This window comes from Vicugna pacos, chromosome 29 (genome assembly GCF_048564905.1).
Source record: "Vicugna pacos chromosome 29, VicPac4, whole genome shotgun sequence".
Lineage (NCBI taxonomy): Eukaryota > Metazoa > Chordata > Mammalia > Artiodactyla > Camelidae > Vicugna > Vicugna pacos.
In genome coordinates, this window is record NC_133015.1 from 14,355,269 (window position 1) to 14,382,600 (window position 27,332).

Here is a 27,332-nt window from a genome sequence, read left to right on the forward strand (position 1 = left end):
GGAGCAGGGGAGACGCAGCTCAGGTTCCCTGCACTTGCCTGCCGCTGACAGACGGCCTCCGGTCCCTAGGCGGCGCTGTGGGCTCGCAGGGGCGGCAGCGGCACTACCGAGCGCCGTCTCCCCAATGCGCACGCTCGCCTCCGCTGTGGGCTCGCTGTTTTTTTCTTTTTTTTTTTCCTCCGGGCGGCCCCGGCGGCTGCGTACTGGCTGTGGGATGGGAAGTGAAGCCCCAGCGAGCGGCAGCGGCGGGGCTGTGAGGAGCAGCTAGGGGGAGGCGGCGGCGGCGAAGGCGAGTTAGTGAGCAGCTGGGAAGAGCGGAGCCGGGGCGGAGCACCTGCAGGCACGGGCGGCGGCTTCACCATGGCGATTCGCAAGAAGAGCAACAAGAGCCCCCCGGTCCTGAGCCACGAATTCATCCTGCAGAATCACGCGGACATCGTCTCCTGTGTGGCGATGGTCTTCTTGCTGGGGCTCATGTTCGAGGTGAGCCCGGCCCGCGCCCCAATCGCCCACCTCACCGCCTCCTCCTGGGCCCGGGCTGCCAGCTCAGCGGGTCGGCCCGGTACCGCGGGGAAGCCGGGCCGGGGGGACGTGCCGGCCCTGGGGAGCGGGCCTACCTGGCCCGCGCCTGCTGGGGCTGCGGAGCCCCGGGGGCCTGGCCGCCGCCCGCCTGCCCGCCGACCGCGGCCGGGGCCGGGGCCAGCGCGTCGCCCCCTCGGCTGCCGCGCGCGCCTCCCCTCCCGCCGCCGCCCCCTCCCGCCGGCTGCGCCGCGCCGCGCAGTTCCTGGTTCCCGCGAAGGGTTACGTGGCAGCCGGCGAGGGGCCGGCGGGCGGCGGGGGCGGCCCCTGCGTGCCGAGCTGGCCGCGGGCGGTGGGCGGGCTGCGGAATGGCCGGCGCCGGCGGCCCGGCGCGTCCAGCTGGCCAGGCCGCGGGGCGGGAGAGCGCTCGGTGCCGGGGGCGGGGGCCCGATGGCACCGAGTGTGGCGTGAAACCGAGGGAGCCGGGCGCCCGCTGCCCCCTGGAAGGGCGGTGGCCACGGGGCAGCGAGTGATCGCCGCGGGATCTGCGCTGCGAAGCGCACCCGATTGTCTTAACTCCTGTCTCCCAAACTGGTATTGTTACCAGTGGCCGAACTTTTTGCTCTTACGCTTGCTTTTTCTTTAAAGAAACAAAATCTGATACATAAATCCAGGTTCTGAACAGCAGTGCCGTGAAGTCGAATAATTTCCTTTTTGTTTCTTGAAGTAGGAGAGGATGGAAATGTCAGGAGTGTGTAAATTCTCCTCCCACAGAACGAGTATTGTGATGACTTGGTTAACAGCTGTTGAATGTGGGTAATAAACTTTGCAAGGTGAACGTGTAACATCCCACGGCTTTCTTTCCCTCGCTCCCCAATACACACGCCCATTCCTAATCTTTCCGTTTTAAATTTTTCTCTGTAGCTCCTGTACCCCATCAAATATACTAATTATCCTACTTGACTATTGTCTGCCCTACTCCTGGGATGCAATGTCAGTGAGGGCAGAAAGTTTTGGGTTTTCTTAATCTATTTCCAGCGCCTAAACTAGTGCCTGGCATATAGGAGGTGCTTGCAAAATATTTGTTTAATGAGTGACGTTAAGAATTCTTGAGAAAATCTGGTGGAATGAGGCTGCCAGTGGCCAAAAGAAAAAATAATTTTTTAAAATAGAGTCTATGTGGGTTTTTTAAGTGTTATTAAGTAATCTAATTTTTTAACATATTTTTGCTTCTCTTCAAACGGGCTTTTCTGAATCTAGATGTAGATGTTTTTAATTCTTAATAGTGTTCTCTTAGTACACTGCTAAGGAGGTAGTAGGCATCCTGAAAGGGAAGGTAGAAGGGAACTAACATGTCACATACTTCGCTTTAGGCTGGGCCTGTGCTTCTTACCTACTGAACCACCCAAGGCCAAACCCCAGTTTTTCTGCGCTGTGTAAGGAAATACCACCACCTGTGCTGTTCTCACAGCCATTGTTGCCAAAATCAGATAATATGGTGTGATGGCATCTCATGGTTTATAAAGTACTATATGAATGTATATGATACTAAAAGTGCATTGCCTAACGTTTGTACTCACTTTCCAAATTTTACATTTAGCTATACTTTCTGCTTTGATATAAGTAATACTTCTGTATATGCAACATTTTGCACAATTTTGTAAAACTTGTCATAACCTGTCTCCACATGGTAGGAATTCCTACCTTTAAAGATATAATTTAGGAGTAATATTCCCTGCGAGGTATTTTGTAGTGCTTTGAATGAAATGGAATATAAATCAGAAATGCTGACACTTAGAAATGTGATAACTGTGCTTCTATGTAAACTATTTCATGTTCTCTTACCACATTTCTAGGGAAGTTCACCACCTCCCTGTACCTTGCCCCACATGTCAATGATTTGTTAGCAAGGAGTGGATGTTTGTGTACATCTGTGTACCTTTATGTACATCTATAAAATTTATAAATTGAAATAGACACAACCAAGATCTAAACAGAAGTTTTTAAAGTCAGTTCAAAAAAGAATGTTAAAGTAGTACACAGAAGGAAGTTTGTGCAGCTGTACTGCATTTTTCTCACCGTACATCGAAGTTTTAGGATTTGAAAGTGTGTTTTCAAAAGGTGGGAAAAATTTCATTAGCTTAGTTTTGCTGCTTGACCTTTAAGCTAATTGCTGCTGAATATCAATATTAACGTAATTATAGAATGCCAGTGTCTGTGCTAGAATAATAGAGAAGCTGATGTTTTTGCAGCAGAACTGCTAGGCCTTTTGTGTAAGTATATTGAGGAAATGTCAGAGCGTCTATGGTGGAATTGACAAAGCAGTAATAGATACCGCACTACTAGCCAAAATGAGTCAGTACAGACGCTGAAGCTAAAGGGAGTTACGGCTCTGCTGCTTGCTGACTGCGTGACCTTGGGCATGTCATTTGACTTCCCAGAACTTGTTTCCTTTTCTGTAAAATGGGGCTCATCAAATTACTCTGAGAATTAGAAACTAATATGTATAAGGCCTAGTTCAGAGTGTGGCTTACAAGGAGGCGTGCCATAAATGGTGGCTCATTATTCCTTAGGTATTTATCAAAGTTGGAAAATAGAAGACAGCATTTTTATGTGAGAGAAGGGTCCAACAGTTGGACACTAAAGAGATTACATATACTGATCAGGTGGATAAAGCAATAGTTTGTTTTGAGGAAATGTAAGAGTTTAATTTCCAGGGGACTTCATGTTACCAAAATTGCTGTGAAAGTTGAAATCATGTTTTTAATAGAGTCAGTATCTGTCCACATAATGCAGATCAGGGTCTGTAATTAATGGCTTCATATTCCGGTTAGGAAATTTTAACAGACAAAAGATAGAAGGATACTTGAGAAACATTCTGAAAATGAGGATACAGAAGAGGAGTTAGGGGTTTCCACGAGGTGTATTTTCTTCTGAAACGGAGTTACTTTCCAGATACTCATAAGTCCGGATTGTTTGTGCCATGCGAGATTTGGGGGACCTTTACAGTTAAACTATCACAGAACAATCTTGAAGGCTTATTCTATTTTTAAGCCTGACTTGTCTTAATGCCAACACATTTTCTTTTCTTTTCTTTTTTGTTTTGAGAACTTAATTTTATAGAAGTTGATGGGGAAGTGGGATTTGCTATTTAGAAATTGCCTTTGTCTTTTGGGCACCCGATCAGTGTAGTAGTCACACCTTCTGCTAACAAGTACAAAACAGTTAACATCTCTGTATGACAAGAAAAGATACCAAGCCCCAACAGGTAACCACACAAGAAATATTTTAATATTCCTGATATTGTATGTCAGGAATGCAGAATTAGATAATTCATTAAAGTTTGTGATAACCTATTTAATGTGTATCTGAATAAGTCTCATTCTTTCTTAATAAGTGGAAAGCAGTGCTTTAAATGTCCAAAACGGTCAAAAGTTCAGTTATGTTTACTTTTGAGGGCATTATATATTTCTGTAGCATGTATTATTCCAAGCTAATTTGTCTTACTATTGTTTAACTGTAATATTAGTTTAGCTAAAACAATGCTGGCTAGGGTATGAAGCTTAGGAGGCCTAGAAATTACTAAGAGCATGATTACTGGCTTAATTTTTCTATTAACTTTTGAGGGTATGTAGTTTATTTTTCCTTTTATTCTACTTAATGTCACATGCTAAACTAGCTGAAAGCCAGATTTTAATTTTATTTGGAAGCCTAGCATAAAAGGATAATCTAATTTTTGTTGCTTTGGGAATTTGATATTAAATTTATCTTTGAAGAATTACACTTGTCAATTGTAAAGGAAACTTAAAAAGGTTTTTTAGCTATGGTAGTGGTGAGTTAATGTTCTAAACTAGAAACAGGGATGTGGAGTGTGTGTATGTTTATGTATGAAGTCTAAACAAAGATATTAAAAAATGAAATTTAGTAATCAGTCAACTTTATTAAAAATAGTCACATGAAAGCAGTGTTACCCTAGAAACTCATGTCATCATTCTCCTCTAATGCATACATGTGAATGACCCAAAATGTGATACAGAAAAGCCTTACTGGCCTTTTTCAGTCAAGTGACCTTTCTGTATCTACCCCGGCAAAGTGACTGTAGTGGCCGTGCCCTGGACTTTATCTCACAGGCCTGCTGTGCTTCCAGATCCTGAATTCCAGTAGGGCAGAGCTCAGCTACAACCTGCATGTTGTTCCTCTCCCTCCTGCTGCTGCTGCTCGTCTTCCAGCTCCACCCGGTCCGGGCTTTTACGGTGCCTGGTCCCCTCTCCTTTTCTCCAGTATATTAGCCCCCTCGTTGCTTTGCTTTTCGTCCTGCAGACTTTAACTACTAGTCCAGACTCCCCAGGCCCTCGGCTCCCCTCCCTTCTTGGTCTTTCTCCCTGTTTGGCCTGCAGATATCCAACCATGGATCCAGCCTGCCATCTGCCTTTTCTGTGCCTCCCCATTTGTGGATTGTTAAGTGTTGTCAGAGAAAGTCATGCATTCACGCTGATGGATAATATTACACAGCAAAGGTCCCTAACCTCAGACAACAGTAACACCCAGGGATGTTTTTACTTTTCCCTGGCCAGCTCCTTTCCCTAACTAGAGACATATTCATCATTCAAGTCCCCAACTATGCTTAACAGTGGTACTCCATTTTTTTATTTCCCACAGGGAAAATAATAGTTCATCAGATGTGAATGTCTTCAGTTCCTTGCCTTTTGAACTTATCTGTCTGATCATTTTTGCCTTCTGCCTGGTCTAAGATGAAAACTGCTCAAGATTAACTTTTAGCTCTAGCCTTATATTTCATTCCCTTGCAGATCTTTCCATCCCTTTATACCCTTATATGTTTCAATCCTCCCTGGCCCCGGCTCGTTTCCTGATTGCCCCCACACAAGCTCAGTCTCTCCCATCATAAAACAACATAAATCTGGACCTGGCACCTGTCTCTGGGAACCATTTGTTCCTCTTGTGTTCCACAGTCCACTGTGATGTGGCTTTTGCTCTCACTCCTTCATTGACATCACTTGAGCTGTGACCACTGATGACTTCTTAAATTGTCCGGTCTGCAGCAGCCTTTTCCCGACGTCGCTTTTGAAACTTTGACTCCTTCATTGACATCACTCGAGCTGTGACCACTGATGACTTCTTAAATTGTCCGGTCTGCGGCAGCCTTTTCCCAATGTCGCTTTTGAAACTTTGACTTTATTAACCACGCTTTTTTGAAATGTTTCCTCTTTGGCTCTGGGGGCATCGTGCTGTACTCTAAATCTGTCTCTCTTTGATTATTTCTTCTTTGGCCACTACCTTTTTTCTCTGCTCTCTCCACGGTTCTGATGTTTTCCTACTCATCGGATCCTGTATGCGCTCTGTGGATGATTTATATACTTCTACAGCATCAACTCTGTGCTCTTGTAAATAGACTTCCAAATCTTAAGCTCTGGTCTCCCTGCAGAGTTCCCGGTGTGGGCCTTACCTGCCTGTTGGTCTTTCCATCTGTATCTCTCACAGAAATCTGCGTTTATCTAAAACTCATTCTTCTCCTTCCCCTAAACCTGCCGTTCCTCCTGTATTCCACACCTTTACTAATAGTATTGCTTTTCATCTACTTGTTGAAGCATCAGTACATAATCTTTGATTCTTCCCTCTTGCTTACTAAGCCTTATTCTGCCTCAAGTTCCCCATCTGTCCAGCTGCCACTGCTTAGTTCAGGCCTCTTGTCTTTCATGTGGTCTCTCACAGAGCCCTTAGACTTGACTTGCATCCTTACTCCAAGTTATATTTTATCTAATGTTTATTCAGTGATACTGATCAGTTGCCTGATATGTGCCATGTGCCATGCTGGGCTCTCAGCATGTAGAGGTGAGCAGAGACAGGCGTGGCCCCAGCTCCTATGGAACCTACTTCCTAGTGGGTGAGACAGCAGTTATGAATGTAACCACACCAGGAGTGTGTGTTTTGTAAGAAAGGAGCACAGATCCCTAAGGTAATCTAACAAAGGAAATGACCTACCCTAAGAGGCAGGGAAGGCTTCCTTGAAAAGGTGAGGTTGAACTGAGATCTGAAGCAGAGAGGTTTCCCCACGGTGCTGTGACGGAGCTGCCCTGCGCTGTGGTGGGAGGAGGGAGTCCGAGAGGAGGGGCGGGACAGTGGAATGTGATGTGGGCTATGTTGACATTTTGTTCTTATCCTAGAAAGAATGGGAATCCAGTGAGGGGCCTTCGGGGCAGGGGTGGAGGCAGGGTGGGCGTGGGAATGGCGATGATTCTGGTTGCAGTGTGGAGTCCAGATCCAAGGGGACTTACAGCCGTCAGCCATCTTCCCAGAGAGCTCCTCACACTGGTCGCGCTAGAGTAGAATGTAAACCACCTAACTCAGCAAGCTAGGCCCTGTCTAGCGCTTGGTAACTTTGCCAGGTCTTTCTACCCCCTCCTGCTGCGTGCTCATGCCAGACCCCCTGTTTCCTTCTCCTCCACCTTTGCCCTCCTGTTTCTCCTGCCTCTGCCTCCCCAGCCCCCTTTATGAGCCTTGGGGACTTGTATTTTCCAACAAAAGACAGTTCCTGCACCACATGCCCTGAGAAGCCCTTCCAGAGCCTGCCTTATTCCTCAGCCCAGGAAAGACAACAACAAAATGCGGTGTTTATCCTGCGTTCTCACTGGCACTGACTCTGCAGTCCGTAACAGCTTGTTTACCGTCGTCCAGACCACACTTAAGTTTCTAGTCATCGGGATTATGTCACTCATTTTTGTTATCCTGTCTTATGTGGCACAGTGCCTGGTACCTGTAAATATCGAGTAAGTGTTCTATTTTTCTGTTCTGACCATTTTACTTTTACCAGTAATCAGATCATTTAAATATTTATTGACCATGTAACTATGCCAGGTGTGTGGGAAATTAACACAAACACTCCACAGATCCTGCCTTTGATCCATTTTTGTCATGATAATTGTGCTTCCTTTTCTTTCATTAATTTACATTTAAATTTTTTCTTGAATAGAATTTTGTGTTCTATATACAGATCTAGAGTAGAGAAACATTATTTATCAAAACACTGTTTACTGGAGCTACAGTATCTCTTGAAATCTTAAAGATAGGAGTGAATTACAGTCTCATCCAAACTGTAGAATGCTCTGGTGGATTATGTTAACTTGCACGCTCACCTCCTTGATGATCAAGAAGTCCGGTCAAGTCTGTTGTGGTGCCACAGGGACTTAGACGTTTGGACAGAACTTGTAATGCCCACCCCCCCCGATTTGCTGTTTGGGAGAAGGTCACAAATGAACTTGATCTTCTTTTTTTCTTTCTAGGTAACAGCAAAAGTTTCTATAATTTTTGTTACTCTTCAGTACAATGTTACCCTCCCTGCAACAGGTGGGTAGTTTTCTTTTGGAATTTTCTAATTCAGTAGAAAAGTTCAGTTGGACAGACCTGGAAATTTCCATAAACACTAGGTTCTTCATTATTTTCACAGATCTCATTCATGATGAGACTGAACATTATTTTGATAATTTTGTAATGCAATATCTGATGTTTTTGGTTGACTTCACCCCATATATTGTATGAAAATCAGTTTTTATGTGTCTGATGTTTACTGTATATTTTTGTAAGTGGGCTTGAAATTCCATCAATGAACCTTTTTTAGCCTTCTCTTCCCTGTGATCTTTGCATAAGAAAAATCCTAAGAACAGACATTTTATATTTGTTTAAAGTGTCATTGTTCAGTCAAGGTTTCTAAGGGCACAGTGTTCAGGTTCAGTTTTTCTGACCTACAGGTTATGTTTTGGACCTGTAATAACAACTCTTAATAAGCCCATTTAATTTTCATTTTTTTGCTGTGCTTGACCATTCTGCCTGTCTTTTTGATCAATGAGCTCTAGGAGTTATCTGGTAATAGCATCCAAACTATACTTTTAGGTTTTATTTCAAAAAGTTTTCCTAAATGACACTATGTAAAAATCAAGTTGTTATGGGAAGTTGATTGTAGTTGAAGACAGTAATAAAATTAACTAGCATGGGTGAGGGATGAGGTATTCAGGTAACAAAATATTAACATATTCAGGCAGTAGACTTGCCCCAAGTGTCTATTTAGAATGTAAGATAATTATACAACACTGAGTTGGGGTTTTGTTCAGTTATATCATTTTGTAAATATTTGATTTAGTAATTCAGGTATCAGATTACTCAAAACCACAAAGTTGTTTTGAAATTTGAGTATGCCAGAGAAGAATAAAGCTCTTAATTCACAAGCAATTGATTAAGATATATTCTGAAAAATGTTAGCAATTTTAAAGATTAAAAACAATTTTAAGTAGCAGTTGCTTCTATCTCTACTGCTTAGAGTTCAAAATGAAGTCAAGTAGAAGTTAAGTCAGCTTTTCCATCAGAATCGTAAATGTGGTGTCCAGTTTGAATGTAGAGCTAGTAGTAGGAAGTTTCCACGGTTCTTTGAAAAGACAGGCAAATGGGTTAAGTATAACTTGTATAACCTAATCTCTACCCCTGAGGTAATATCAATTTTACAGTCTTCCCAAGAATCTGAGCGTGGCCCCCCGTCCCCTGTTTTTTGGTCTTTGACACTGTAACTAACATGTGTCCAGTCTTTGTAAGTAATTTCTGAAGCTTTAGATAATCTGACTTCTAGATAGTCTCCTCAGTTTTCATCACTTCTAAGACTTAGGATGTCCAAAAACAAATTACCATGACGTTTCTGTAGAGTTTATTTATTAGGTTAGTCTTTTCTTGTTTGTTTCCATAACTGTTGTATTTAGTGCTGTTTTTATAATCTTACGTATATTTTTGTGTGTGTGTGTGTCCTGTCCTTTTTGGCCTTCAGAAGAACAAGCTACTGAATCAGCGTTCCTTTATTACTATGGTATCAAAGATTTGGCTACAGTTTTCTTCTACATGCTAGTGGCGATAATTATTCATGCCATAATTCAAGAGTATGTGTTGGATGTAAGTATACAATCTTGGAAGTCTATACTTTGCAAAATACTAGCTCTCTCTACTATGATAGTCATATATTAAATATGTTTTATAATCTTAATTATTAACAAGTGTTTTTATTTTTAGAAAATTAACAGGCGAATGCACTTCTCCAAAACGAAACACAGCAAGTTTAATGAATCTGGTCAGCTTAGTGCATTCTACCTGTTTTCTTGTATTTGGGGCACATTCATTCTAATATCTGTAAGTATGTACTGTGGTTAAATTTTCATCTCAAAGTGTTTTATTATATACTTAGAACCGAAAATGATGTCCTATTTTTAATGCTTATATAAGCAAACCGTGAACCTTAGAAAATCCTTCCTCTGGTACTGTTTTAATCTAAGATTAGGAATTCAGTTGAACTAGTATAAATCAAGTTTCATCAGTAAGCCTCTCTTTTAGTTAGTTTTTATATGCCAAAGATTGCCTACTGTCTTTAATGTTTCAGAAAGCTTTACTCATTTTTAGCCAGTCTGAATGTTTTCATATCTTGTAGTCATTTGCAGATATCTGTATTAGCAGAAAGATGTCAGTGACACTTTTACTAGGTTACATAAGTTGCACTGTTTCCAGTCATTTCCTTCTTTAAAAACAGTCCAGATATTTTCTGAGAAATTAAAATACTGATTGACTTTTCCAGTAAAGCTGTCTAAACCTTTTAAGTGTATCATTCTGACTACTGAGGGAAAAGATAGTGTCTACTTTAATATTAGTAGTACCAATCCTTTAAGTTTAGATGAAGCCCAGAGTTTACATATTTTTGAGTTTATCAGGACACAGAATTTTTTTTAATCACCTTGTTAGAGATGAATAAATAGGCAAAGTGAATTTTCCAGAGTACAACACTTAAGACTTAAAACTCAAACCTTTCAATCCAGTGCTTGTTCCATTTTAAACTGCTGCTTTAATAATACTTTATAGATGCATATAAAGTTCAGCTAACATCTATCTTATACATTAAAAAACTTCTGTATTGTTGTAAAAAAAATCTATCTTGTACATTTAAAAAAAATACATAAACGTGTTATGTTTCATTGTGAACATATTAAGGATAAATCACTTCCAGCATTTTTCTTATATGCATATACAGTAATTCTCACTAAATAGATGTGCTTATCTGAGAAAAAGATTTGGCTAGAAAGTGGACATAATCCTGTAAAACTTGGCAGCTCCTTGATCTTTTGTCTCCTGTTGGGTGCCACCTCTCTTCTGAACCACTCCCCCTTCCCTGATTAACCACAACAAAATTCATCCCTCTGGTAGCTGAAGTACCTCAGTTAAGTACCATTCCTCTTTTTTTGGTGGTGGTATGTTTGCATACATGTATTTTTTCCTCTGCTGGATTGAAAGAATTTCGAAAGCCAGGAATTACATTTTCTTTGACATCATGTCACTCATATTGATTTTCACTTCACTAAAGTCAGCAATTCAACTGAACTGAAAATAACTAAAACATCTAAAAAGTGTGACTTCAGTGGGCTCTTTGGAACTTGATGTGGAAAATTGTAAATGTGCAAGAAATACAAATGCTGTCTTATTTTCTAAGAAGTTTGCCTACTTGTTAGGCTAATTTTTGTATCTTCTTTCTCAGGAAAACTACATCTCAGACCCAACTATCTTGTGGCGAGCTTATCCCCACAACCTGATGACGTAAGTCGTTTTTAGCAGGCTTTCCTCAGTTAAGGACCATGGTCATGTCACTTGTAAGCAGGACTTGTTCTGGTTATTGTCTTTAGGACCTTAGGCAGATTCACATCATAGGTATGTCTTTGGCAGTCCCACTACTGTAAGAAAAAAATTCTTGTGTGCTTTTTTCACATGTATAGTCTTTTCGACACACCTGTTACCTTGAGAAAACTGATTTTAACCATAATTCTAGTTGAGTCCTCTGTCTTCCCTTTCTCCTCCCTCACCCTTTCTCCTCTTCACCGCTCTGTCTTCTACATTTCTCTGCTCCTTTCCTTTGCCCCAGTCTCTTCTTACTCTTTCCATTTCTTATTCTCTTACATTATTAGCTTGAGGGCAGGGATGGCTTCTTTTTTATTTTCCCAGACCCCCAGGCTTCTGTTCAGTGCTGTAAGAAGCTCAGGGGTTGCAAAGCCGGCAGCTAAATGATTGCTTCTTCAAGCCCAACTCCAGTACAGCTAGTCCATGTTGTCCTTGCTACTTTTCGCCTGCATTGGCTTCTCCTTTCCTGAATTTGTCATTTTGGTGTATAGTATTTTATCTATACATTGTCTTGGTGGTTCTGTAATTGTCTCCTTTATGTAAGTCTTCTGTCGTGCCCACGCTCACCAGGACTGTAGGGGCCTTGACAGCAAGGGAACTCTCCCTTTTCACGTGCTCTGTCGGGCCAGGCTGTAGGTGCGCGTCACCGAGACAGTGCGCGGTACACGCACCATGGTGTGCGAGCCGGACAAAGCGACATGAGCCGAATAACACGGCCGTGCACATCACCCACTCTGCTGGGCCACTCTAACTTGAACGTCATCTTAATTCAGTGAACTGTTGTAGAATAGGATACAGATACCACCTTTGTGTGGGATTGTGTCTTCTCCGTCTCCCCGCCCCCCCCCCCCGGGATTATTCAGATTGGCTTCATGTTTTCTATTTTAGACCTTGGAGGAGAGGGAGGGAGAGCAGAGAAAGCGGGGGGTGGGGCAGAGGGGGGCGATGTAGGGAGGAGACGGGATTCTAGACTGACGGATGCGCCTCCTGGGCCGGCTCATCTCTTGAATCCTGTGCTGCCTCCATTTATTCGGGGCTCTTAGTGTCTCAGCCAGGTAGAGTTACTCTAGTTCCCTAAGAAAAAAGCCAGGGGCTGTTTGAAATTCGGATTATACAATCTGTGCACCTTCATGTTTCTTTCAGTCTTTCTGCCCTTCCCACGTCCCTTTTGATGAAGCCTTAGTGGCCTGAGACTCGTCTCCCTCGAGGCGCGTTCCTTACGTTCTCAGCAGCTCACGCGGCACACTCGTCAGTGTTAATTCACTGGATGATGGGGGCTCTGTTTCCTTGCAGCTCGTTCGTGTGTTAGCAGGGTTCTGCAGATAACGTCTTCACTTGTGCTGTTTAATCCAGGGGAGCTGACTGATGATGGGAGACCCTGGGGCGCTGGGGGAAGTGGCGTTGGAGTATGGTTTAAAGTGCACAGGGTATCTAAGGGGGCCTGAAATGATAACACAGAGGTAGCTACTTAGTATATCCTGACTTCCAGTATTTGTTTTTACTTTATTCTTTAAAAAATATTATGCTTTAAAAGGTATTCTTTACTTTCTTGTGTTGTGCAGATTTCAAATGAAGTTTTTCTACATAGCACAGCTGGCGTACTGGTTTCATGCTTTTCCTGAGCTCTACTTCCAGAAAACCAAAAAAGTAAGTGGAGATTTTACAGTTTCAAAAATTGTCTTGTCATTTCTTTCCTTTTTTTTGAGAAATCTAAAATTGAACATTTCCTCCTGTCTCTAACCTCCCTCCCACTTCGGCTCTTCCCCCATCATTCTCTCACCACCACTCTTTCCACAAAGACTGAGCATCCTTAAGTCTTTATTGGAGAAACCTTTAGTCATTTTAACTTAGAGGGGCATCTTACATTTAACTTGCTAATTGATCATTTTAAAATTGTATTAGCGGTAATTTAATTTAAAATTTAAACAAATTTTGAAATGTGATACTAGTTTTATGTTATTGATATTCTTATGATTTTCACAAGTGAGACCAAAAGGCTTAATTAAATTAGTCTACAACTTATAGTACTATATATAAGTCCTGAAGAAAAATTCAGGATTGAGAAAAGTAACCCATAGTTAAATATTCACCAGTGAAGCTTTTCCTGAAATAGGTGGGGGAAATGTTTATTTGTTTTAGCAAGTGGGGAAATGTTGGTTTTGTTTGAACAGCCCGTGAGCGGCTGAGCACCGCGGCGTCTCCTTTGTGGTTTCGCCCTCGGTGCTTCCGAAGTCAGGCTTCCCTGGTGTCACAGAGTGGACTTTACTTCCATTCCAACTCTTTCTCCTCTCCAGCCTGTACTGGCTCCCTACTGCTTCAAACCACAAGAGAGCTGCTCACCTGTGCGCTAAGTGTTCTCCCTTCTGTGCCCCTTTCCCTCTCCTTGTGCCTCATTCACATGGACATCCTCCAACGCATCAGTTCTCTTTTCTGGAATACCTTTTCCCTCTGATAAATTAATCAGGCGCTTTTATTCTCTTTGAGAGTGGAGGAGATTCTTTAAAAACCCCCATATGTGAAATGATCTGTAGGTGGGGCTGTGGATAAGAGAAGTTTAGTTATGAGTTAACCATGAAGTTGAGTGATGGTATATGGGGGTTCATTATACTCTCTGTTCTGTGTGTTTTACATTTTTCCACTTTTAAAACATTGTTTTTAATCCCCTTACTTTGAGAAGTTTTCCAAAATAGAAGTGTAACCACCCTTCCGGTGACTAGTTTATTCCTGCCTTCTCAAAAGCCACAAACGCTTATTTCTATATGTGCTGCAAATAGTTAATTTATGAGTATAGGTTCTTGATTACTACTGTTTCATGTCTGTATTTTTCTGTGTTCTGTGTCATCATGAATGTTGTCTGCTACAATTAGAAAACACCACCAAATTCCATGTATAAAGTATGAAGTCCGTGTATAAAGTAAGATGTTTTCTGGTTGATTGTAAGAATTAGGATGAAGAGCCTTCAAACCTTTGACTTAGAACAGTCTTAAGATAAGATAAAATTCTTAGGCTCACAATTTCCAGTAACCTGTCCATATTCAGTAAGCACCTAATGTGAGCCATGGATGTCCTACAGCGGCTCTGTCCAAAATAGTAGCCACTAGCTACATTTAAATTAATTAAACACTTTCTTGGTCACACTAGCCCTATGGCAGGCACTCATTCACCACATGTGGTTTCACTGTCTGCCATTTTGGATCAGAGATAGGGAACGTGTCTCATTGCAGAACATTCTGTTGGACGGCACTGCTGAGACCATCACAGTTCTTTGATGTCTTAGTACCATGGCCCAAATGTTTAAAACTCTTCATGTACTTTTATACTCACAGGCATAATACAATATCTCTGGGTTTCATATGTCTGTATCTTGTTCATTGACCATGTAAGTAAAGAGGGACATTTCAAAAATAATTGTCCATTTTTGTTCTCAAAGCTCATTTCTTATCAATTCCTGCCAGATGGCATTTCTCCAGAAATGCAATCTAATTTTTATGGAATAATTTGCATAACTTAGAACTTAACTGAAACTATTTTTAACACCTACATATGACAGTTGAAAGTAACTGTTGCAAGTAATTAACATAATTTGAAAGTAACAGCTGCATATGTGTTAAACAGTTTCTTAAAATTTATAAAAATTATTTTTGGAAGAACTCTTTACTGGAAAAAACTGGTGCACTGATTGTTTTGATCCGATCCTACAGAGAAATGAAGGAACACTTAGTAGCGGTTCAAGAGGTGTGTTAGTCACAAATAACTCAGTTTCTTATAAGAAGAATATTTTAATTACATGTAATATATATGCTTCAATATACACAATCTCTATTTTGCCCAGGAAAGGATTCAAAATGTAATTTCTTAGCCAACCTGAATATATGAAGTTTCAGGGAAGTGTGGATGAAACAGCCAAGTGTTTTCTTTCTGATATTCAGTTTATTTAGTTTAATTATCTCTACATATAATCGCGTATCATTTAAATTGTATTAAAGTAGAAAAATGCTTTTTCCCCACTCCTACTGCAGGAGGGTTATATTCACACTTTTTATGTGCAGCTTTGTTGTTAATATCTGTCCTTCATCGCTAAAGCTACTTTTTGAATCATCTCAGTCTTTCCAGAGTACATCATTGCTTCTGTCTTGATTCCTCCACTAGACCTCAGTAGCCATTTAGAAATGACACTGATTGAGGTTTCCAGGCTCTGTGTCTTACCCAAACATGTATTTGTTGTTCAAAATAATCGGTATATTGACACAACATTGTAAAATGACTGTAACTCAATAAAAAAAGTTTAAAAAAAAAACTTTATAGAAAAAATAATAATAATCAGTATAGATCCCTATAGTATGAGAGCTTTGAAAAGATTTAAATATGAGATGGCTTCATGTGTTTGGGCGTACATGTGATACTCAGTTTAAAGTTTGTTTTCAGTACAGAGTAGTTAAGAAAAACACTTTCTTACAAAAAGAGAAATTAACTAAAGCATATGGCTGACCTTTTTAATAAAAAGATGTTGGAATAAAAATGTCACCTAGTTATTTATAATTTTAGAATTTGATTTACTTGTACTCTGTTTCTGAGATTTTTCCATGAAAAATGAGACTATCAGAATTTTAAGTCATCACTGCATGACATCATCCTTATATAAACTATTTGACTGCTAGCGTTAAGGAGCTTGGCCTCGCTTTTCTAATAACTCATTTTCATTATATATTTTTTCTATTCAAGTATTTTAAAAGTTTATTCATCTTTAAACAAATAAATACGCAAAACCTCAGTTCTGGCTCCTGGTAGAATAAGTATTAACATAACAAAATCATGGCATGATGTGCAAAAACGTCGTGAAAACCAAAATAGCTTTCTCTCAGCCACTTTTATACTCACCTAGTCTCTAGATTCTAGAACAGTGGTGAGCTGGCCTTGAGTGGCGCTGACTCCCTAACTGAGATCTGTAACCTGGCCCGTGAACTGGTCCCAGAAACGGCCTCTAAGAGCACTGGTGTTTCACCCAGCCTCGTCAACTGTCCCCGATCCCCACACCCCGTGGAGACATGGGAGCCTCGGAGACCGCGGTGCTGGGCAAGGTCTTTATTGTTGGCCTCAGACATGGAAGCAACCCGACCAATGGGGCTAACCTCATGAGAGTTAGACAGTGTCAGAGGAGTTTGGCCTAGAACGGGGCTGCTAAAGGCCACCATTTACTGAATGAAATCTAGATTACATTTCTCTTTTTAAAAATCATGCTACATCACCCCCATTACCTTTGAATTTTTAGAATAACATGAAGTGCTGTTAACCTAGGGTGTGTGTTCTCCAGTTTACCACACTCTCCACCACTCCCTGTGGTGGACTAATCTCTGTCACTCGTTTTATGTTTACGTCTTCTCTGGTTAGGGTTTGAGTGTGCAAACATTGCTTTAGAGACACTGGTCAGTTTGTATAAGGCTGAAGGGAACGTTACTTAGAAAAAGGTTTCTTGATTCTCTGTCCTTTTGAAAGTTGAAGACAAAACTATTGGCAGAGCTCTTGCTGGACATCGGATGGTTGTGGAGATGGACGCTGTGATACATTTTAGTCTCCATTATTGATTTAATTGGTTGACTATCAGAGGCAGGGTAAGATGCAAGTTGAACCTGAATTGGGGAGGAAGCTCTGGGTTTTTCGTTACTAATGGGAAGCAAAACCTTGACTCAATTAGGTTGAGATTTAAGGACAAAAAAAAATAAAAGAAACGAATGACTTTTCGAAATGTAGTCTGTAATTTATAATTTAGTGTTTTTAGATTTGTGAGAGAGGGAAGAAAGATAGGTAGCTTATGTTGTCTGCTAAATGACATATATTTAAAACTTATTTGTGTTTCTTTTTTTTTTAACTTTTTTTAATCCTCCTAAGAAGTTACATTTCTGTAAAATAATTTTTCCAGCAGTTATTTCAGCAAATTAGTTTTTTATATTGACTTTCACAAGTTTTTATGTAATGAAATGAGTTTAGTATTCACTCAGCAATTAAACTAAAAAGCTTCTATTATAAGTTTTGAGTACCACCACCCCCCCGCCAGTATTATTTTCCCCTCTGAAATTTGGAACATTGATTAGCACACCTGAAGGAATATGGTAGTATTTCCCATACATAGTCACTGACATGCCATCTTGCTGAAACTTAAAATGTTTTACTTATAATTACAGTGAAAATTGAAGTGTTTTGTTGTGTACGATCTAAAATCATGTTGTATGATGTGAATGGTATATACACCACACTTTGGGAAACATGTATACCATGTATGTATAGTGGTACCTCTATATTCATAGCATATCACATTGCTTTTATAACACTACTGAGCTGGCTTAAATGATAAAAGAATTAAGAGGCTTCCTTGTGGTTGAACTTCAGCATGTTATCTCAACACTTTTCTCGCTCTCTCCTTAATTAAGGAGAAATATTTCTTTGGAAGCTTGAAAATTATGTGGATCTTCATACAGTCTATTTTCAGAGATATTTCTCACTCCAGTTGGAAGAACCCCTGTAAACTTGGTACCATGCCTTGGGAGTCTTCCCCAAGAGTCCGAAGTACAGGACTCTAGTCGTGTGTTCCACCTTTCTAGCACTTGATCTTTGTACCATGCTTAGTAAAAAAAAAAAAAAAAAAAAAAAAAAAAAAAAAAAAAAAATTCAATTTCAGAACTATACTTGTAAACTCCGTTCTTTCTCAAGATTTGGTGAAATAACTCACTACTGAGATGTAGGGGGCAAAATGGAAGACCAATAGAGGCGTGTGCTCAGCTGTGCTATATGCCAGAGATGAGTCTAATGAGGTTCCAGACGAATAGGTTCCAGTCCGTTCAGTCTGCCGACATCAGCCGCCATTTAAATAATATTAATTAGAGCCATAATACATGGAATAACCAACCAGGCTCATAGAGCCTTATTATATATATATGCCAGGCATTGCCAAAATAGAGTAGAAATTAGAGGTACAGACATTTTATAAGTTGTTTATTGGGCCTAGCACTGTTAATATTTTGTAGACATTTTTGACTACAACCCAAGGTGAAAAACTATAAATTTTAGCTAATTGTGTGTATGAAATATGGAATAAGATTTTCATGAAACAATACAATGTGCACTCTAACATTTTTTATCCTATTTCATATTTTAAAAGATTTTAGGGTGACCCCCCCAAAAATTGGTTTCGTGATCCACTTGACTTACATCTTTGAAAACCACCTTCTAAGATAACCAGGTCACTGGGGACTACGGAAGAGAAAAAGAGAAGCAAAAGTAAAATCTGGACCCTTAGCTTACAGGGTTATTAAGAAGAGGAAGAATATACAATTAGGTGGTATCCTAAGTGAGAAGATGAATTTTAACCTTCAGTTTTAATGATTTAATTGGCAATGAAAGGGGCTAAAAGTGTGAGCTAAAAAAATTGAATACGATTTAAGTGAGCAAAAGCATCTCCGCTGGCATAAACATAGCAATTTTCATATTAGAAGGTCATGGTTATTAATATTGTATCATTTCATGTTTATTATAAAAAGAACTACAGATCTCAGTCCTACAAGGGATTTTGAGTTCATCTAATACGTGCAAACCCAGGTGTTATTCACATTTTGCAGATGAGAAAGCCGAAGCCAGGAGAGGTTAAAGAGCTGTGGCCAGCTAGGGTGAGCATCTCGGGAGGGTGCGGGCCAGAGTAGCCAGCGGGCCTCCTGCTGCTGTGAGAGTGCATTTTCACTGCCACCCGGCCCCTGCGGAGCAGGACTATGCCATCGTGTTTTAATCTATTGTGCAATTTTCTATTTGCAGGAAGATATTCCGCGTCAGCTCGTCTACATTGGCCTTTACCTCTTCCACATTGCTGGAGCTTATCTTCTGAAGTGAGTTGGGATTTTTCCTGGGTGGGAATATGGACTGGGCAGATAGTATGTTAGTCTGTCTTAATTGATAATTAATCTTTTCATTGTAAATGTGCTCTTTTAACAGCTTGAATCATCTAGGACTTGTTCTTTTGGTGCTGCACTACTTTGTTGAGTTCCTTTTCCACATTTCCCGCTTGTTCTATTTTAGTGATGAAAAGTATCAGAAAGGGTAAGTTGTTGAGCCATTCTGTTTTCTTGTGTAATTAAAGTCAGTGCCTGTGTTGCCAAGGATCTTGTTATTGCTGAAGTCCATGACGTGGGAAGTCATAGTGGTTTATAAGCTGTTGGTAGCTTTAAATAAAATCGCACTGTTTAGCAACTGAAGTTGATATTTTGTTCTCTAAAATAGTCTTTCTTAACTAGAAAGATATTCTATTAGAACTGGTAATTTTGAGAGCTTTTGAGGTTTACTTTTCTGTTATAACTTTCTATCTTGTTTGTGCACAGTTTCCTTTTGGAGAAGGAATAGTAGGGAAGAATGGATTTTCAGAAGAAATTGAAATAGATCATATGGCCTTAAATATATTAAAATATTTTGATGAGAAGATTGAATTGAAAACAAAATTGAAGCAGTAGGACTTACAAAGAGTGTATAGCCTTAAAAAAAAAAAAAGAAGCAAAAATAGGACTCATGAGAATTGTGTGCATAGCTTTTGTTCTGTTTTATCCAGCATTTCCCAAAATTGTTCTGTATACCAGTAGTTCTGAAGATCATTAACTGGTATTACACAAAAAAAGAGATCAGCTAAACAAAAAAAATCTTTCTTTACTGGACTTCCTAGAATCTTACATGTGCTGATATGTTATATATCTCCAAGAATGTGATATAATATGAAGCATTTCCCAAATGTTATATGTCAGAATCCTTTTTTCAGAACAGTAAGAAATGCTGTTTTAATATACATGTACTGACTCCTAGAATCTTTTATCTTTGCAGTTTTATAATCTGACTTAATGACATTTTTCTCACAGATTTTCTCTGTGGGCAGTTCTGTTTGTTTTGGGAAGACTTCTGACTTTAATTCTTTCGGTACTCACTGTTGGCTTTGGCCTTGCAAGAGCAGAGAATCAGAAGTTGGATTTCAGTACTGGAAACTTCAATGTGTTGGCTGTTAGGTATGGTCAATTTAACTTTTTTCCCACTTTGCACTACTATGTAGTATGTATTACCAGTTTATGATATGAAAAAACAAAGGGATAAAGATGGGGGTTAGGAAAGATACTCATTTAATAATTAATTTCACACCTTTTGCGATTCCATGTCTAAATTGGGGAAGTACTAAAGCATTTATTTAACTTCTGCGATTAATTATTCATGGGATTATTTATTTAACATAATCTTGCCAACAGAGTGGGAGTTTAGCACTGAGTTAATACTGTAAAAGCAGGATGGACTACTGTATTCAGTGGCATTGTTCTGGTGCACTCTGATTTTCTGTTTATTTCTTCATATTCCCAGAATTGCTGTTCTGGCCTCCATTTGCATTACCCAGGCATTCATGATGTGGAAGTTCATTAATTTTCAGCTTCGGAGATGGAGAGAACATTCTACTTTTCAGGCACCAACAGTGAAGAAGAAACCACCAGTGACGAAAGGCAGGTCTTCTAGAAAAGGAACAGGTTTGTATTCAGTCAGCAGGGAAAAACCTGGAGTGGAAAACTTTTTTTTTAATGTGGGATCCTATTTATAATCATGTCTTATGAAGGAAAATTTATTCTACTTTTTAGCAAAATTAGAAACAAAATCATCTTGCCCCATCCTGCAGTTGGTAGTTCCCTGGGGCCAGCTGTCGCCCTTAAAGGTTGTCCCCTGACGTTTTATCTCACGGGTTTTCCACGCTTAATCACTCTGAGTCCCTGTAGACCGACGTGTGCGTGGGCAGGTTTAATGGATAACTAACCTGGAAAGTGAGCTTTCAAGAACAATCTTACTCATATTTAAAAAACAAAACCTCTTTTCAGCCCCTTCTCATCTACCCTTTAGTCCCAAGTGGAACAGCTTTTTGCGATAACTTCTGATTGAATGGTCTTTCATCTTTGAGTCTGCATCTGATACCTTTTCTTCTTCTGGCTTTCGATCAAAAATGCATTGACAGTGCAGTAGTTTTTTCAGCTTGTAATGTTACTAGTCGGAGCTGTAACACAAGGAGGGCCGTGTTAAAATGTCTGTCATTGGTTTGCTCCTTACAAGTCTTCATATCTGATGGTTTACATCCTCCAGCCCTGTCCTTATTCAGACTTGGGTCAGCAACTCCTGACCCTTTGCACTTCATAGAAATTTTAGTTCATCTTGGCCAATTTCCACACAGAAAAAGCTTCACTGGGGTATTAGATTGAAATTACATTGAATCTATAAATCAGTTGAGGAAGAACTGAGTATTTCAGCCCATGAAGATGATACATACCTCCCAGTTACCTAGATTATCTTTTGTTTCTCTCAGTAATATTTTTTAATAACTGCTTTTTTTGGAATAAAATTCACATATCATAAAGTTCACCCTTTAAAGTGTACATTTCAGTGGTGGTTAAGTATATTCACGAAGTTGTGCATCTAATTCCAGACCTTTTTCATCACCCCAGAAAGAAACCATATGCCCATTCACAGTCATTTCCCATCCTTTCCTGTCCCCTGCCCCTGGCAGCCACTCATCTGTTTTCTGTCTCTATAGCTTGGCCTTTTCTGGACATTTCCTATCAATGGAGTTATATATTATGTGATTTTTTGCAGCTGTTTCTTTCACATAGCATGTTTTTAAGGTTCATACGTGTTGTAGCATGTACCAATACTTTATTCTTTTTTATGGCTGAATGATAACTGTGTTTTTGTTATCTGTAAGTTGATGAATGGAGGTATATAGCTCAGGGGAGAGCATTTGACTGCATAAGTGATGAACATTTGGGTTGTTTCCACTTTTTGGCTACTCTGAATGATGCTGTTAACATTCATGTACAAGTTTTTGTTTGAATACCTTTTTTTTTGCTCTTTTGCTAGGAGTGGAATTGCTGGGTCATATAATAACTGTATATTTAACATTCAGGGGGAACTGCTAAACTGTTTTCCAAAGTGGCTGCACCATTTTACATTCATTGTTTTGCATGTTAATACCCAGTTGTCCCAGCACCATTTGCTGAAAGACTAATCTTTATTGAATTGTGTTGGTACTTTTGTTGAAAGTCAATAGATCATAAAAGTAAGAATTTATTTCTGGACTCTCCATTCTATTCTGTTCATGGATATGTCCATTCTTACACCCTTGTCTTGATTACTGTACCTTTGTAGTAAGTTTTGAAATCAGGAAATGTGAGTCTACCCGTTAGGTTTTTTTTTTTCATGTTTTGATTATTCTGGATGCCTTGCATTTCCATAATGAATTTTAGGATCAGTTTGTCAATTCCTGCAAAAAAGCTAGCTGGGCTCTAATACGGATTATCTTGAATCTGTAGATTGCCTTGGGGTTTGTTAACATAGAAATCTTTCTGTCTATTTGGGTCTTCTATAATCTCTTCAATTAAATTTTATAGTTAACAGTGTAAAAATCTTGGGCTTCTTTATTAAATTTATTCCTAAATATTTTATTCTTTTTAATGCTATTGTAAATAGAATTATCTTCTTTTTTTAATTTCTATTGAGGTATAATTGGCATGCAACATATTCATTTCAGGTGTACAGCTCAGTGATTGGATATTTACATATATTTGGGGGAGAAGTAATTAGGTTTATTTATTTATTTTTAATGGAAGTTCTGGGGGTTGAATCCAGGACCTTGTGCATACTAAACATTCACTCTGTGAATTGAACTGTACCCTCCCCCCTTAAAATTGTCTTCTTAATTTCATTTTTGGATTATTCATTGCCAGTGTATAGAAATGCAGTTGATTTTTGCATATTGATCATGTATCCTACAACATTGCTGTACTTATTAGGGTTGGTAATTTTTTATTTTGTTATTTCATAGTATTTTTGTGGATTCCTTTGCATTTTCAGTATACAAAGTCATGTCATCTGCAAATAGAGATAGTTTTACTTTTTCCTTTCCAGTCTGGATGCCTTTCATTTCATTTTCTTGCCAAATTACCCTGGCTAGAACCTCCAGAACAATTTCTAATAGTAAGAGCAGAAAAAAACATCCTCATCTTATTCCTGATCTTAGCAGGAAAGCATCTAATCTTTCACTGTTAAGTATGATGCTACCTGTGAGCTTTTCTTAAATGGGCTTTATCAGGTTGAGAAAATTCCCTTCTATTGCTAGTTTGTTTGTAATTTTTATCAAGAAAGAATGTCAGATTTCTTCACTTGCTTTTTTCTGCATCTTTTGAGATGATAAAAGTTTTTTGTCCTTTATTCTATTGGTATCATGGATTGTATTAATTGATGTTAAGCCAACAATGCAGTCCTGGGATAAGCCTCACTTGATCATATATATAATCATCTTAGATGTTACTTGATTTGGCTTGCTGGTATTTTGTTGAGGATTTTTACATCTGTATTCATGAAGGATACTGATATGTATTTTTGGGTAGTGTATTGATGTTCAAATGCAAGTCCAATCTTATATTCCTGGCATCAACCCAAGTTGATGATGATAATTTACCATTCTTGCAGGATTTTTTTTTAATGTTTTCTTAGAATTTTTGCATCTGTGTACATGTAAATGGTTGGGTTATGGTCAGCCCTCAGCCCTTTTTTTTTTTTTTTTTTTTTTTTTGGAATATCCTTGTTAGGTTTTGATATCAGAGTTATGCCGGCTTTATAAAAAGTTTTGGGCAGTTTTGTCCTTTGTGTAGGATCTGCATTATTTCTCACTTAAATGTTTGGAAGGATTCACCAGTAAAACTGTCTAGACTGGACTCTTCTTTATGGGAAGTTTTTGGGGTTTTTTGGTCTTTTAGGAGGGGGATTTTTAAAAACAGATTCACATTCTTTAATAGAGAATAGGATTGTTCAGGTTTTTCTATTTATTACTGTCTCTCTTTTGGTAAATTGTGTTTTTCAAGGAATTTATCCATTTTGTCTAAATTTGTAATGTGTATTGATGTAAAATTATTCATACTATCCTGTTACCTTAGTAATGCCTGTAGAGCAGCAGTGATTTCCATTTTTCATTTCCTGTGTTAGTAATTTATGCCTTTTTCTCTCTCTCTCTCTTTTTTTTTTTTTCCATCAGCCAAGAACCAACATTTGGCTTCTTTTGCGGATTTTCTCAGTTGTGTCATTTCTGTTTATTTCCCTTTCTTTAAGTTTAATTTGCTATTTTGTTGTTTGTGGTTTACCTTGTTGAGATGGATCATTGATTTTCATCCCTTCTCATGAATTACCTGTAATTAAGGGCAAACTTCCCTTTCAGCAATGCTTTACCTTTATTTTACAAGTTTTGATATGTTTTTTCATTATCGTTCAGTTCAAAATATTTTATAATTCCAGTTGTAACTTCTCCTTTGACCGATGGATTATGTATAAGTACATTGTTTAATTTACAAATACTTGGGCATTTTCTAGTTTTCTTTTTGCTACTAATTTCTAGCTTAATTCAACTCTGGTTAAAGAACATAGTCTGAATGATTTCAGTTCTTTGAAGTTTGTTGCGACTTTCATTATGGCTCACTCAGTGTGTGTTCAATTTTGGTAAATGTTCCATTTGGACTTGAAAAGGTTGTATATTCTGTGTCCATTGAGTATTATGTTCTATAGACAGGTGTTAGGTCAGTTTGTGTTGTTCAGTCTTTCGTATCTTTACTGACTCACTGGAAGGAGTTTTGCTTTTTCAGTTATTGACAGAGGGATTGAACCCAGGACCTCATTCATGCTAAGCACGCGTTCTACCACTGAGTTTACACCCACCCCTCTGGGTATACGTTGGGTTTTATATTTTCTTTTCTGAAGGTACCTATATGTATAAAGATGTTATTACTTGCATTTATTTATCAAAGAAATTAACCTTGATTTTTTTCTCTTTTCAGAAAATGGTGTAAATGGAACAGTAACTTCAAATGGAGCAGACTCTCCCCGTAAAAGAAAAGAGAAATCTTCATAATGAATTATAATCTAATTGATTAATGTCCCCAAAGAAATCTGCTTTTTACTGTATCTTTCAGCCCTAGAGGTCTTTTTCTGTTCTTGAAAATACAGTTTGTGCTCTTTGATTCTTGCTATTGTACTGTTTCATGCATTTTTTTTTAAGGCATTTGAGGGGAGGATGATTACTATGAGTGAAAAAATTATTTTAGCTTAGACTAAGCTACCTGCCTTCAGAATAGTTTAGGGACCACCACCATATTTCATTTTGTTTTTTATCTTAGAGCGTTTTTCTAATGATTTGGAGAGTGAACTATTTACAAAAATTCTACATATCAGTAATACAATTTCTTGCTCTCACCAATTTTTTATATTAGCAAGATGGCCTTTTCCAGCAAGGTCATATTTTTTAAGTTATCATTCAGGGCAAAATGGAAATACTCAAAGTCAGATGTCAAACTTTAATATGTTTTCAGTGTTCTCTAATTTTTAGGAATTTTTGTAGCCTTTACACCTGGGAAAAAAGATTTGTAAAGTCACCAAAATAATTGTGTACTTTATTTTATAGTGGTTGTTAATGTTACATCCCCATTTTTTTAGGGAAAAAAGCATACTTTGGTTATGACATGTGGAGATTTATTACCATATATATTGAATCAAAATATCTTATATTAACATAAAAGTACTTGTGAAGTAAAGTCTTTGTTGTGCATTTTCAACACTTGTAAACTGGAAATCAGAAAATTAAATATTTACTATAAAGAAGAAAATCTGAACATAGCCCTTTTTGATACTTTTATTAATAAGGATTCTTTAATGGGGCTTGTCATAAGTTCAGTACGCACGGCATCTTAGAAAAATAGTGTTTAACCTGAAAACCCTTTTAAAAAATAATGCCTACTTGATTTATATCTATAAGAAGGATGTTGGGTAAATATATTTGGAAAACATCTAATGCACTAACCTTAAATTGAAAATTCAGGTGGATAAATAGTCTTAGAAAAGACAGTACTTTATGTTATAACTATAGCTTTGGTCCCACCTTTAATTGAGAAACATTTATCTGTATAAAACATATTTTTGGATAAATATATATATATATATATATATTTGTATCTCTACAGAAAGGCTCTAAAAAACATTTGAGTAAAGTATTTGGTTCCCTTTTCTATAATTATCCTTTAAAATCTTTGTAGCTCTATTTGGGTTTTTGTTGTCTTTACGGGACATACATCACTCCTTTTGATGTTCACATCTTGTTCCCCACTTCCCACTTTTGTCACCAGCTAATGTTTGCGCCATTTTTAGTATAAAAGTTGCAGACCTACTAGGTCTGCAGTTTAATAAGTTGCCAAGCTGCTAGAAAGTTGTGCTTTCTGTTTCCAGCTGTTTACCTACTTCCCTGGAAAAGTAGTAGCTCTCTGTAGCATCATGGAGTTTGAGTGGAACCAAATCTCTGCCGTTAAAAACTGGCATTATATTGAACTATACATTGAGAAGTCAATCAGAATAAAAATTTTTACTTTCACAAGCTATCCTGGGTGTTTTCTTTGTTGTTAGCAAGTGTTGGTGCTGTTTTAGCATATAATCTCATTAAAATGTATACATGTTTAAACAGTATAATCTTGATAGACATTTAGAATAACCTTTCCCCAAAAGTGTGTTCTGCTAGAAAAGATGATTACTTTCATGTATTAATGAAGACAACTGGGGGATAAAAATGGTTCATAACCAAATAAATCCAGGGACTCTTAAGTTAAATCCGTTTTTTTTTTACTACAGGACTGGTCATTCCTCGATATGCAGATGTGCTTCCTAATGCACCTAGAATGATGACAACAGAGATAATAAGTAGTGTTTCCCAGTTCATTTGAGGAGCCTTCTTTCCTGTGAAATTACATACAGCGCTTGTGTTCTACAGCTTACGCTGTGGGTTTCGGCGGGGGGAGAAAGCCCTTGGTGTGTAGGTGAAACTTTGCAAGGCACACGTTCATACACAAGTGTAACTGTACAGAGTAAGCCGTAGACCCCTCCTCCCAAATGCTCCGAGGAAGGTTCTTCTCTACTGGCTTCCAGATCCTGCAGAAGCTGCCACTGTCACCCAGCCTCTGGTCAGATGGGAAGCATCGTGGTGGGACCGTGAGCCAGGACAGCTGTCTCACTGAGTGAGCTCCAACTAG

General features: G+C 38.8%; 1 protein-coding gene across 1 annotated transcript; it reads left to right on the top strand.

The window, feature by feature from the left end:
- Window position 1: 1 nt before the first annotated feature.
- TRAM1 (translocation associated membrane protein 1) lies at window positions 2-26,687 on the top strand. Its single transcript, XM_006203169.4, has 11 exons — window positions 2-483; window positions 7,818-7,881; window positions 9,344-9,465; window positions 9,583-9,699; window positions 11,090-11,148; window positions 12,789-12,873; window positions 19,027-19,097; window positions 19,204-19,308; window positions 20,112-20,255; window positions 20,599-20,759; window positions 25,098-26,687. The coding sequence occupies exons 1-11, from the start codon at window positions 361-363 to the stop codon at window positions 25,169-25,171; spliced, it is 1,125 nt and encodes a 374-aa protein (XP_006203231.1). The 5' UTR covers window positions 2-360; the 3' UTR covers window positions 25,172-26,687.
- Window positions 26,688-27,332: the final 645 nt, after the last annotated feature.